The sequence below is a fragment of the Bos indicus genome, chromosome 23 (assembly GCF_029378745.1).
Source record: "Bos indicus isolate NIAB-ARS_2022 breed Sahiwal x Tharparkar chromosome 23, NIAB-ARS_B.indTharparkar_mat_pri_1.0, whole genome shotgun sequence".
Classification (NCBI taxonomy): domain Eukaryota; kingdom Metazoa; phylum Chordata; class Mammalia; order Artiodactyla; family Bovidae; genus Bos; species Bos indicus.
The window spans coordinates 762,423-775,029 of record NC_091782.1 but is presented as its reverse complement, the minus strand read 5'-3'; the positions used below and the strand labels follow the sequence as shown (position 1 = coordinate 775,029).

Sequence of the window (12,607 nt, the reverse complement as noted above, 5' to 3'; positions counted from 1 at the left end):
ATGATCCAGTGGATGTTGGCAATTTGATCTCTGGTTCCACTGCCTTTTCTAAATTCAGCTTGAACATCTGGAAATTCATGGTTCACATATTGCTGAAGCCTGCTTAGAGAATTTTGAGCATTACTTTGCTAGTGTGTGAGATGAGTGCAATTGTGCATTAGTTCGAGCATTCTTTGGCATTGCCTTTCTTTGGGATTGGAAGGAAAACTGACCTTTTCCAGTCCTGTGGCCACTGCTGAGTTTTCCAAAATGCTGGCATGTTGAGTGCAGCACTTTCACAGCATCATCTTTTAGGAATTGAAGTAGCTCAACTGGAATTCCGACACCTCCACTAGCTTTGTTCATAGTGATGCTTCCTAATGCCCACTTGACTTCACGTTCCAGGATGTCTGGCTTTAGGTGAGTGATCACACCCTCATGATTATCTGGGTCGTGAAGATCTTTTTTTGTACAGTTCTTCTGTATATTCTTGCCACCTCCTCTTAATATCTTCTGCTTCTGTTAATCCCATAATATTTCTGTCCTTTTTGAGCCCATTTTTGCATGAAATGTTCCCTTGGTATCTCTAAGTTTTGGAAGAGATCTCTAGTCTTTCCCATTCTACTATTTTCCTCTATTTCTTTGCACTGATCTCTGAGGAAGGCTTTCTTATCTCTCCTTGTTATTCTTTGGAACTCTGCATTCAAATGGGTATATCTTTCCTTTTCTCCTTTGCTTTTCATTTCTCTTCTTTTCACAGCTATTTTTTAAGGCCTCTTCAGACAGCCATTTTGCTTTTTTTGCATTTCTTTTTATTTGGGATGGTCTTGATCCCTGTCTCCTGTATAATGTCGTGAACCTCCATCCGTAGTTCATCAGGCACTCTGTCTATCAGATATAGTCCCTTAAATCTATCTCTCACTTCCACTGTGTAATCAGAAGGGATTTGATTTAGATCATACCTGAATGGTCTAGTGGTTTTCCCTACTTAATTCCATTTAAGTCTGAATTTGGCAATAAAGAGTTCATGATCTCCTCATGAGCCACAGTAGAATATATGTACACACACACACACACACACACACAATCAAATCACTTTGCTCTGCATCTGAACACTAACAATGTGTTGCAAATTAACTAATTTCCAATAAAAGAAAAATTTAAAAATACTTTAAAAAAACTAACAAATCTTAGTAAGATGGATTTCTTTTTGGGGGGAAAACAAAGTCCACTTTGGATTATTATTATTATTTTTTTATAAGTGAAACAATTACCAGTGTTGGTCTTCATAAAAGTCAGGTGGCTAAGGTAAACTTTAAGAAAGTGGGAGAAACCCATAATGTTTCTGAAAAGTCATTCTACATTATTAATAAGTAAGTGTTATTCACTCAGTCATGTCCCATTCTTTGCAACCCCATGGAGTGTATCCCGCCAGGTTCCTTTGTCTTTGGAATTCTCTAGGCAAGAATACTAGCATGTGTAGTCATTGTTTTCTCCAGGGGATCTTCCTGGCTCAGGGATTGAACCCAGGTCTCTTGAATATCAGGCAGATTCTTTACCATCTGAGCCAAGTGGACCATAAAGAAGGCTGAGTGTGAAAGAATTGATGCTTTCAATTTTTGGTGCTGGATAACCAGCAAATTTGGAAAACTCAGCAGTGGCCACAGGACTGGAAAAGGTCAGTTTTCATTCCAATCCCAAAGAAAGGCAATGCCAAAGAATGCTCAAACTACTGCACAATTGGACTAATCTCACATGATAGTAAAGTAATGCTCAAAATTATCCAAGTCAGGCTTCAGCAATGCATGAACCATAAACTTCCAGATGTTCAAGCTGGTTTTAGAAAAGGCAGAGGAACCAGAGACCAAATTGCCAACATCTGCTGGATCATCAAAAAGCCAAGAGAGCTTCAGAAAAACATCTATTTCTGCTCTATTGACTATACCAAAGCCTTTGACTGTGTGAAACACAATAAACTATGGAAAATTCTGAAAGAGATGGGAATACCAGACCACCTGACCTACCTCTTGAGAAACCTATATGCAGGTCAGGAAACAACAGTTAGAACTGGACATGGAGTAACAAACTGGTTCCAAATAGAAAAAGGAGTATGCCAAGGCTGTATATTGTCACCCTGCTTATTTAACTTACATGCAGGGTACATCATGAGAAACCCTGGGCTGGAAGAATCAGAAGCTGGAATCAAGATTGCTGGGTGAAATATCAATAACCTCAGATATGCAGATGACAACACCCTTATGGCAGAAAGTGAAGAGGAACTAAAAAGCCTTTTGATGAAGGTAAAAGAGGAGAGTGAAAAAGTTGGCTTCAAGCTCAACATTCAGAAAACGAAGATCATGGCATCTGGTCCCATCACTTCGTGGGAAATAGATGGGGTAACAATGGAAGCAGTGTCAGACTTTATTTTATTTTATTTTTTTTGGGGGGGGGGGTGCTCCAGAATCACTGCAGATGGTGACTGCAGCCATGAAATTTAAAGACACTTACTCCTTGGAAGGAAAGTTATGACCAATCTAGATAGCATATTGAAAAGCAGAGATATTACTTTACCAACAAAGGTCTGTCTAGTCAAGGCTATGGTTTTTCCAGTGGTCATGTATGGATTTGAGAGTTGGGCTGTAAAGAAAGCTGAGCACCAAAGAATTGATGCTTTTGACCTGTGGTGTTGGAGAGGACTCTTGAGAGTCCCTTGGACTGCAAGGAGATCCAACCAGTCCATTCTGAAGGAGATCAGCCCTGGCATTTCTTTGGAAGGAATGATGCTAAAGCTGAAACTCCAGTACTTTGGCCACCTCATGCGAAGAGTTCACTCATTGGAAAAGACTCTGATGCTGGACGGGGGGGGGGGGGGGGGGGGCGGGAGGGATTGGAGGCAGGAGAAGAAGGGGACGACAGAGGATGAGATGGCTGGATGGCATCACTGACTCGATGGACATGAGTCTGAGTGAACTCCAGGAGTTGATGATGGACAAGGAGGCCTGGCATGCTACGATTCATGGGGTCTCAAAGAGTTGGACACGACTGTGTGATTGAGCTGAACTGAACTGAACTCAACATTCTTGAGATCCCCTTGGACAGCAAGAAGAGCAAACAAGTCAATGCTAAAGGAAATCGACCCTGAATATTCATTGAAAGGACTGATCCTGAAGCTGAAGCTCCAGTACTTTTGCCATTTGATATGAAGAGTCAATTCATTGGAAAAGACATTGATGCGGGGGAAGATTGAGGGTAGGAAGAAAAAGGTGTGACAGAGAATAATGTGGTTGGATGGCATGGTTGGCTCAATGGACATGAGTTTGATCAAACTCCAGGAGATAGTGAAGGACAGGGAAGCCTGGCATACTTCAGTCCATGGGGTCACAGAGTCAGACATGACTTAGTGACTGAGAAAACCACAACTCTTTTAATATTGTTCATGGGGTTCTCAAGCAAGGATACTGAAGTTCTTTGCCATCCCTTTTCAGTGGACCACGTTTGTCAGAACTCTCCACCATGACCTGTCCATCTTTGATAGTCCTGCATGGCATGGCTCATAGCTTCACTGAGTTGCACAAGCCTGTGATCTATGTGATCATTTTGTTAACGTTCTGTGACTGTGGTTTTCATTCTGGAGGCTGTGAAATTATAGTTATTACTTCTTCTGTCTGCCCTCTGATGGATGAGTAGAAGAGGATTGTGCAGGCTTCCTTAAGGGAGGGATTGGCTGTGGGGAAAACTTGATCTTGCTCTGGTGGGCAGGACCGTGCTCAGTAAGTCTTTAAATAACTGACTGTTGGTGAATGGGGTTGAAGCTCCAATACTTTGGCCACCTGGCGTGAAAAGCCAACTCATTGGAAAAGACCCTGACACTGGGAAATATTGAAGGCAAGAGGAGAATGGGGCAGCGGAGGATGATGTGGTTAGATAGCATTACTGACTCCATGAGTTTGAGCAAACTCCAGGAGATAGTGAAGGACAGGGAGGCCTGGCTTTTTGCAGTCCATGGGGTCACAAAAAACCAGATACTAGTTAGTGACTGAATAAAAACAACAGCAAACCTTTTTATAGTTTCAAACTCTTTCTTTTCAGTTGAGTCAAAAGAAGTATTGCATATCTTTTTACAATAACATAGTTCTCAGGCAGAGCACTAAATAAGCTTCAGTCAACTCCTCCCACACAAATAACCAACAAAGACCTACTGTACAGCAAAGGGAACACTGGTCAATGTAAGGTAACAACCTAAATGGATAAAGAATCTGAAAAAATAATAGATACATGTATATGTATAATTGAATCACTTTGCTGAACACCTGGAACTTTTACAGTATTATTGATCAACTGTTCTCCAAAATGGGTTTCCAAAGTGGCTCAGTGTAAAGAATCTGCCTGCCAATGTGGGAGATACAGGTTCTATCCTTGAGTTGAGAAGATCCCCTGGAATAGGAAATGGCAACTCGCTCCAGGATTCTTGCCTGAAGAATCCCAAGGACAGAGGAACCTGCTGGGCTACAGTCCATGGGGTTGCAAAGAGACAAACATGATTGAGCAACTGAGCATAATAGCAGTAGGATTTCCTGGTATAGCTCCAAGAACTCCACTTTTGAATAATTCTTTACACAAAAACCTTCACTGATTTAGACCTAACTACACTCTCTTCTTTTTATGCTACTCTAGGGTTTGAGGAGCTAGACTAGAGAGGTGTAGGGATTCAAAAACAATCTCTCTAACCAGACCGTAACTATTTAAATAGAGGCTGGATGACCACTCAATGGATTATTCTGAATGGATTTCAATCTTTTATGAGCTTTAGGAGTGATGATTTTGTCCATACATGCTAATTCTCTGATCTGACTCTACATTTCATTCCAGAGTTGAAAGACAAGTTCAAGATATTTTAAAGATGGCACTTCAGCAAAATCCTGATCACATGGAGTTCTTTCAGATCAGATCAGACCAGTTCAGATCAGTCACTCAGTCGTGTCCGACTCTTTGCGACCCCATGAATCACAGCACGCCAGGCCTCCCTGTCCATCAGCAACCCCCGAAGTTCACTGAGACTCATGTCCATCGAGTCAGTGATGTCATCCAGCCATCTGTCGTCCACTTCTCCTCTTGTCCCCAATCCCTCCCAGCATCAGAGTCTTTTCCAATGAGTCAACTCTTCGCATGAGGTGGCCAAAGTACTGGAGTTTCAGCTTTAGCATCATTCCTTCCAAAGAAATGTCAGGGCTGATCTCCTTCAGAATGGACTGGTTGGATCTCCTTGCAGTCCAAGGGACTCTCAAGAGTCTTCTCCAACACCACAGTTCAAAAGCATCAATTCTTTGGCTCTCAGCCTTCTTCACAGTTCAACTCTCATATCCATACATGACCACAGGAAAAACCATAGCCTTGACTAGACGGACTTTTGTTGGCAAAGTAATGTCTCTGCTTTTCAATATGCTATCTAGGTTGGTCATAACTTTCCTTCCAAGGAGTAAGTGTCTTTAAATTTCATGGCTGCAGTCACCATCTGCAGTGATTTTGGAGCCCAGAAAAATAAAGTCTGACACTGTTTCCACTGTTTCCCCATCTATTTCCCATGAAGTGATGGGACCGGATGCCATGATCTTCAGTTTTCTGAATGTTGAGCTTTAAGCCATATTTTTCACTCTCCACTTTCACTTTCTTCAAGAGGCTTTTTAGTTCCTCTTCACTTTCTGCCATAAGGGTGTTGTCATCTGCATATCTGAGGTTATTGATATTCCTCTTGGCAATCTTGATTCCAGCTTGTGCTTCTTCCAGTCCAGCGTTTCTCATGATGTACCCTGCATATAAGTTAAATAAACAGGGTGACAATATACAGCCTTGACGTACTCCTTTTCCTATTTGGCACCAGTCTGTTGTTCCATGTCCAGTTCTAACTGTTGCTTCCTGACCTGCATACAAATTTCTCAAGAGGAAGGTCAGGTGGTCTGGAATTCCCATCTCTTTCAGAATTTTCCACAGTTCTTTAGATAGTTTCAAATCCTCCTTCAGGCTTTTATACCTGCTATCACAAATATTATTATAGCACTGTAATATTGGAGTGTCCTTTCAAACTAGGTTTTGTCACGTGGTTTCAGTTTTATTAAACTCTTTTCTTTCATGACACATGTTGTTCACAGTGACACTTTCTCTGGAACCAATGAGAATTATGTACAATTTATTTTCTTCTTCTTAATGCAATTATATTTGAACACCGTAAGTATTACTCTACATAAGAATATTTATGAGTTTAATTGATTTAAATATATTTATAAAATAATTCCATACATCGATGTTTCTGTTCATGGATGTTTGTAATGGGCTTACAGTTGGTGATATCAAACAGTTCATTCTGCTTTAGTTATAGAACAATAATTTAATATAAGTATTCTGGCCTGGGATTTAGTGCTCTGGTTTCTAAATTCCCCTTGGAAAATGGCATTCTTATTCTTTGTCTTATATTTCTTTGCTATGAATTGTGAATATCATTGCTTATTTCTCTATACCATATGGATTAATACAATTAAATGTAAATGACTGAAATAGATGCTTTAATCATCTTTAGATATAATTGAATAAGGAAACTATTTTCATTAACATCTTGTTAATCTAATTCCAGAATTATCCAAAAACAACTATTTTGAGAAGTACTGGTGTGAAAACTTCACCTGGTGTGAAGTTCCAATAGTATAATAGGATTCATGATTATTATTTAATGTACATCTGAAAAAAATATTTAAAAATTATTATTTGGATAAATGTAGATCAATCAAAACAAATTATTTTAATAAAAATTAAAAATCAGATGATTGTCTACCTGAATGCTTATTTTATATAATATTAAAGCTTCATAATAAACTCAACTGTTTTCCAATACCTAATTTCACAGGTGATCAACTTTTTTTTCTCTAGTCTTAGTAGTTTGTCTACATATAGACTTCATGTAGAAGTTAAAAATTAAAGATGAGAGACATACAAGTTCTCTACTGTTCAGTTAACTTATATGAAATAATTGTGTTATTGGCAAGATCTACTAATGATGATGCAATACCTCTGAGATCCTATTAGTCATAGCTAAGAAACTTTATAGAATTCACCTGTATGCAAGACATGTGGTAGTACTTTTAAGGCAATCCAAAAGCACCACTTTTAAGTCAACAAAGATACTTTTTGTAGCTGAGCTAGTTGGAATTTTGAAATCTTACTATTTTACTTCTTTCTTGGTGTACTAACAACTGCTTGGGGCCCTGGCCAAGAACCTATGTCAAGTTCATAGGTAAGTATTTTTTTTATTTTTCCCCCAAGAAATCTCATAATTAGAGACTCTCAGGTATAAATGGACCTTAAAATCTTATAATCACCACTCATCCACACTGATATGACATTTAAATCACTTTTTTAGCTTACAAAACATTAAGAAAGATAGACTCAAATAATACTATCAATTTATAAGTAAAAATATTTTGAGTCCTTATTTCTTATGACATATTTACATTAGAATAATAATACAGTTAGAATTAAATTAGAATAATTATGCAATTCAAATTTGCATCAAAATTTTTCTCCATTTATGTTACAACTCATGTATGTTTCAATGATACTGCACAAGTTTTAAAAATATCTTTTAAAACCTATATATTATAAACAGTGCTGCAGCAATGAACATTATGTATAATATCATATATGAAACGAGTCGCCAGTCCAGGTTTGATGCACGATACTGGATGCTTGGGGCTGGTGCACTGGGACAACCCAGAGGGATGGTATGTGGAGGGAGGAGGGAGGAGGGTTCAGGATGGGGAACACATGTATACCTGTGGCAGATTCATTTTGATATATGGCAAAACCAATACAATATTGTAAAGTTAAATAAAATAAAATAAAACCTATATATTAATCAAAGAGACACACTATATTTTAATTATCCATTTCTCCACTGTTGAACATTCTATTTCATTCTCGTTTCCCACAGCTCTGAAAATTTGTGTAGAATATAACTGTAAACAACTATTTTTATCTGTTAAAAATATTTTCCATTAGAGTGTCTTCCTAGAAAGAGTATTGTTGAACCAAATAAAAGTCAAAAAGTTATTTTTTTGTCATTATTTCTAAACCTTATTAATAACATCTAACTCTTGCTTCTTTACTCTATAACTTTTTTTGCTCTGTTGTGGGGTCTCACTTTAGAATAAGGAAATAAGGTGAAGCCATTGCACTTTGTTTCCACACAGGTATGAATTCTTCATCTTGGATAACTAAAAAATGAAGATATTCATCCATTTGTTTTTGAAAACAAAAATATATTTTCACAGAATACATTTTATTATATTTATGTTTTCTCTTGTCTTTTCTTTGCAAAATTTCTGGCAAGTTTCCCATCCCATTAGTCATCCAGTAGACTGTAACCAGGAAGGATGGATGACTGACCCTATAGTAAGATGGGAGAAGGAGGCGTAGGAATCATGTAGCAGAAACATAAAGGAGTGAGAAGTTCAGCATATCATGGATGGATGAACTGCGGCTATTTGGTAATGAACCCTCAGACAGCAAGTGTAATGAACAGAGAAACACCTCGTGACAGTGTGTGGGAAAACGTATGTTTATATACACTGTTTTGTTCCAAGAAATATTTGTTGAACATGTGAGCTTGTAAATAGATACTCCCTGAAATCTCAGTTGGTAAGGAATCTGCCTGGAATGCAGGAGACCACGGTTGGATTCCTGGGTCAGGAAGGTCCGCTGGAGAAGGGATATGTTACCCACTCCAGTATTCTTGGGCTCCAGTATCCCTTGTGGCTCAGATGGTAAAGAATCTGCCTGCAATGCAGGAGACCTGGGTTCGATCCCTGGGTTGGGAAGATCCCCTCGAGAAGGGAAAGGCTACCCCGGTATTCTGGCCTGGAGCATTCCGTGGACTGCATAGGTATGGCCTAGAGAATTCAATGGACTGTATAGTCCATGGGGTTGCAAAGAGTCAGACACGACTGAACAACTTTCACTTTCACTTTTTTTTCCCCCACTTCTTAAGTAAATACTTTATACGTTTGTGTTAGCCTCTGTATACAATAATATATGTGTAGTTCTTTATCTATCTTATCTAGCAATATATTATTTCTTTCTCTTCCATACATTATTTTATTTGTTTTTAGAACTTTGAAAATAAGGATTTCCTTTGCTTGAAAGATCCTTGTGTACTGAACACGCCTAAAAGAGCTTTTATATCCAAGTCTATAGAAGTTGTAAATTTACTGAATATGATTATATTAAATTATATCATAATAGAATTTTGAAAAATAGAAGTATCAAATAATGAACACACTATCTTGAAAATAAATTAATCCAGGAAATATTATTTCCTATAGGCAATTAAAATTTTCATACTAACATGATACAATGTGTCAGAAACTAAATTTCAGGAGTTCACCTTCCTTTCAAATGTTTATTTCTGTTTCTTATCAGTTCATTTCAGTTCAGGTGCTCAATCATGTCTGATTCTTTGCAACCCCATGAACAGCAGCACGCCAGGCCTCCCTGTCCATCACTATCTCCCCGAGTTTACCCAAACTCATGTCCATTGAGTCAGTGATGCCATCCGACCAACTCATCCTCTGTCGTCCCCTTCTCCTCCTGCCCTCAATCTTTCCCAGCATCAGTCTTTTCCAATGAGTCAGCTCTTCACGTAATGTGGCCAAAGTATTGGAGCTTCACCTTCAACATCAGTCCTTCCAGTGAACATCCAGGACTGATCTCCTTTAGAATGGACTGACTGGATCTCCTTGCAGTCCAAGGGACTCTCAAGAGTCTTCTCCAGCACCACAATTCAAAAGCATCAATTCTTCAGCGCTCAGCTTTCTTTTATAGTCCAGTTCTCACATCCATACATGAATACTGGAAAAATCATATCCTTGACTAGATGGACCTTTGTTGGCAAAGTAATGTCGTGGCTTTTTAATATACTGTCTAGGTTGGTCATAACTTTCCTTCCAAGGAAAGTCTTTTAATTTCATGGCTGCAGTCACCATCTGCAGAGATTTTGGAGCCCCCCAAAATAAAGTCAGCCACTGTTTCCACTGTTTCCCCATATATTTGCCTTGAAGTGATGGGACCGGATGCCATGATCTTAGTTTCTGAATATTGAGCTTTAAGCCAACTTTTTCACTCTCCAGCAGGAAGAAAAGAGCACTTGGAATCCTTCTAGGTTTATGGTCATGGGAAGCAGTCATAATTTCCCCATGCATGTTAGTCTCTCAGTCATGTCCCATTCTTTACAGCCCCATGACTATAGACCACCAGGCTCTTCTGTCCATGGGATTCTCCAGGCAAGAATACTAGAGGGGGTTGTCATTTTCTCCTCTAGAGGATCCTCCTGACCCAGGGATTGAACCCAGGTCTTCTGCATTTCAGGGAGATCCTTTACCAGCTAAGCCACCAAGGAAGCCCTATTTGCCTATGGTGAATGGCAACTTATCCAACATTTGCTCATCACCTAATAGGTTTCAGACACTGAAGCCATAGTAGCAGATTCTATGGTAAGAGCCCCAAGTGGTGCTAGTGATAAAGAACCCTCCTGCCAATTCAGAAGACATAAGAGATATGGGTTCAGTCCCTGAGCTGGGAAGATCTCCTGGAGAAGGGCATGTCAACCCATTCTAGTATTCTTGCCTGGAGAATCCCATGGACATAGGAGCCTGGCGAGCTATAGTCCATACAGTCACAAAGAGTTAGACACAACAGAAATGACTTAGCAGGCAGGCGCACATGGTAAGAGCGGAAACAGTGCTGAAAACTTTTGTGTTTTGAATGGTTCCAAGCATAGTGTCATCAGTGACATATGTGTTTCCCTATGTTCCCTGCTTGCAATACATACTTGTTGATGGTATATTTCTTTCCACAGTAAGAGGTGACAGTTCAAATGTAAATTCACATGGAATAGAAAATAACTCTTATCTGTGTATAGAACTTCTCAACTTACAAGATACATCTGAGAATTATTATTTGTAAGCTGAAGGACAGAGAGAAGGGCTCATGAGGCACTGAGATGACTTTGCAGAATCGCTTTGAGCTGAAATAATAGAAGAATCTAGATTTCATGTAGACAGAACACTGATTTCTCAATACATTACACACCAAACATTGCTCTATGGGTGTTTAACAGGTGACAGGCACTAGGTGTCTGTAGAGATGGAAATTATCTTGGAAAAAAATTTAAAAAAGGCTTGAAACAAGAACTGAGACAAAAGTGACAAGGACATGCTCCACAGTAAAATAATCATTCTTTCTTTGTTGTAAGAAATTCAGATCAAATTAATTTCGTGGTTAATGGATATCATTATTTTTAAACTTATTTGTAGATAATTCAGGACATAGGAACGTATTACTTCCTAAATGGATGTCCTCACACCTCCCAACAACGTGACTGAATTTGCTCTCTTGGGGCTCACACAGAATCCACATTTGCAGAAAATGCTGTTTATTGTTTTTTTGCTCATTTTCCTATTTACTGTGCTGGCCAACCTGCTCATTGTCATCACCATCTCCCTCAGCCCCACACTTTCAGCTCCCATGTACTTCTTTCTCATTCATTTGTCCTTCATAGATGGCATCTTCACCTCTGTCACCACCCCCAAACTGATAACTGACCTGCTGTACCAGAGGAAAACCATCTCCTGGAGTGGCTGCCTGATTCAAATCTTTCTGGAACACATAATGGGAGGTTCAGAGATCATTCTTCTCATTTCCATATCCTATGACCACTATGTGGCCATCTTCAAGCCTCTGCACTACACGACCATCATGAGACAGGGGCTCTGCCAGCTCCTGGTGGTGGTGGCCTGGCTCGGGGGCATCGTGCATGCCACCGTGCAGATTCTTTTCATTGTTAACTTGACCTTCTGTGGTCCCAACGTCATTGATCACTTCATGTGTGATTTCTTCTCACTGCTGGAACTCTCCTGCAGTGACACCTACAGGCTTGGCATCATGGTGGCAGCTAACACTGCAGGAATGTGCTTAGTGTTTTTTATCATGCTCCTCATCTCCTACACAGTCATCCTGCACTCTCTGAAATCCCACAGCTCTGAAGCACGGCACAAAGCCCTCTCTATATGTGGCTCCCATTTCACGGTAGTGGTGCTCTTTTTTGGTCCCTGTATATTCACCTATATGCGTCCTGTGGTCACCTACCCTGTGGACAAATTTGTGGCTATGTTCTTTGCAATCCTCACTCCCATGTTAAATCCCATCATTTACACAGTGAGAAACACAGAGGTGAAAAATGCCATCAGGAGTTTGTTGAAGAGGAGAGTGATTTAGGCTGTTCATGCTGCCAAGAAAGTGATTGTTTATATACATTCAGAGGGTAAATGTATACATACATACATTTACCTGTTGTAAAGTGTGAAAGAAAATTAAGAAATTTTGTAGATCATTAAAAGAAAGAGAGAGAGAGAGAGAGAGAGAGAGAGAGAGAGAGAGAGAGAGAGAGAGAGAGAGATCCAGGAACTAACACTTGTTGATTTTTAATCTTGGCTAGGCATTATTTTAAGCATACTGATATGTTAATGTACACTGCCAAAGTTTCAGTGTTCATAGGTTCAAAATGGGCAATGAAAAGAACATTAAA

The 12,607-nt window shown here is 39.4% G+C and overlaps 1 protein-coding gene across 1 annotated transcript; it reads left to right on the top strand.

The window, feature by feature from the left end:
- Positions 1-11,370: 11,370 nt before the first annotated feature.
- Positions 11,371-12,297, top strand: LOC139179045 (olfactory receptor 4C13-like). The gene has a single exon (XM_070778327.1). It carries the CDS (start codon positions 11,371-11,373, stop codon positions 12,295-12,297), a length of 927 nt encoding a protein of 308 aa, XP_070634428.1.
- Positions 12,298-12,607: the final 310 nt, after the last annotated feature.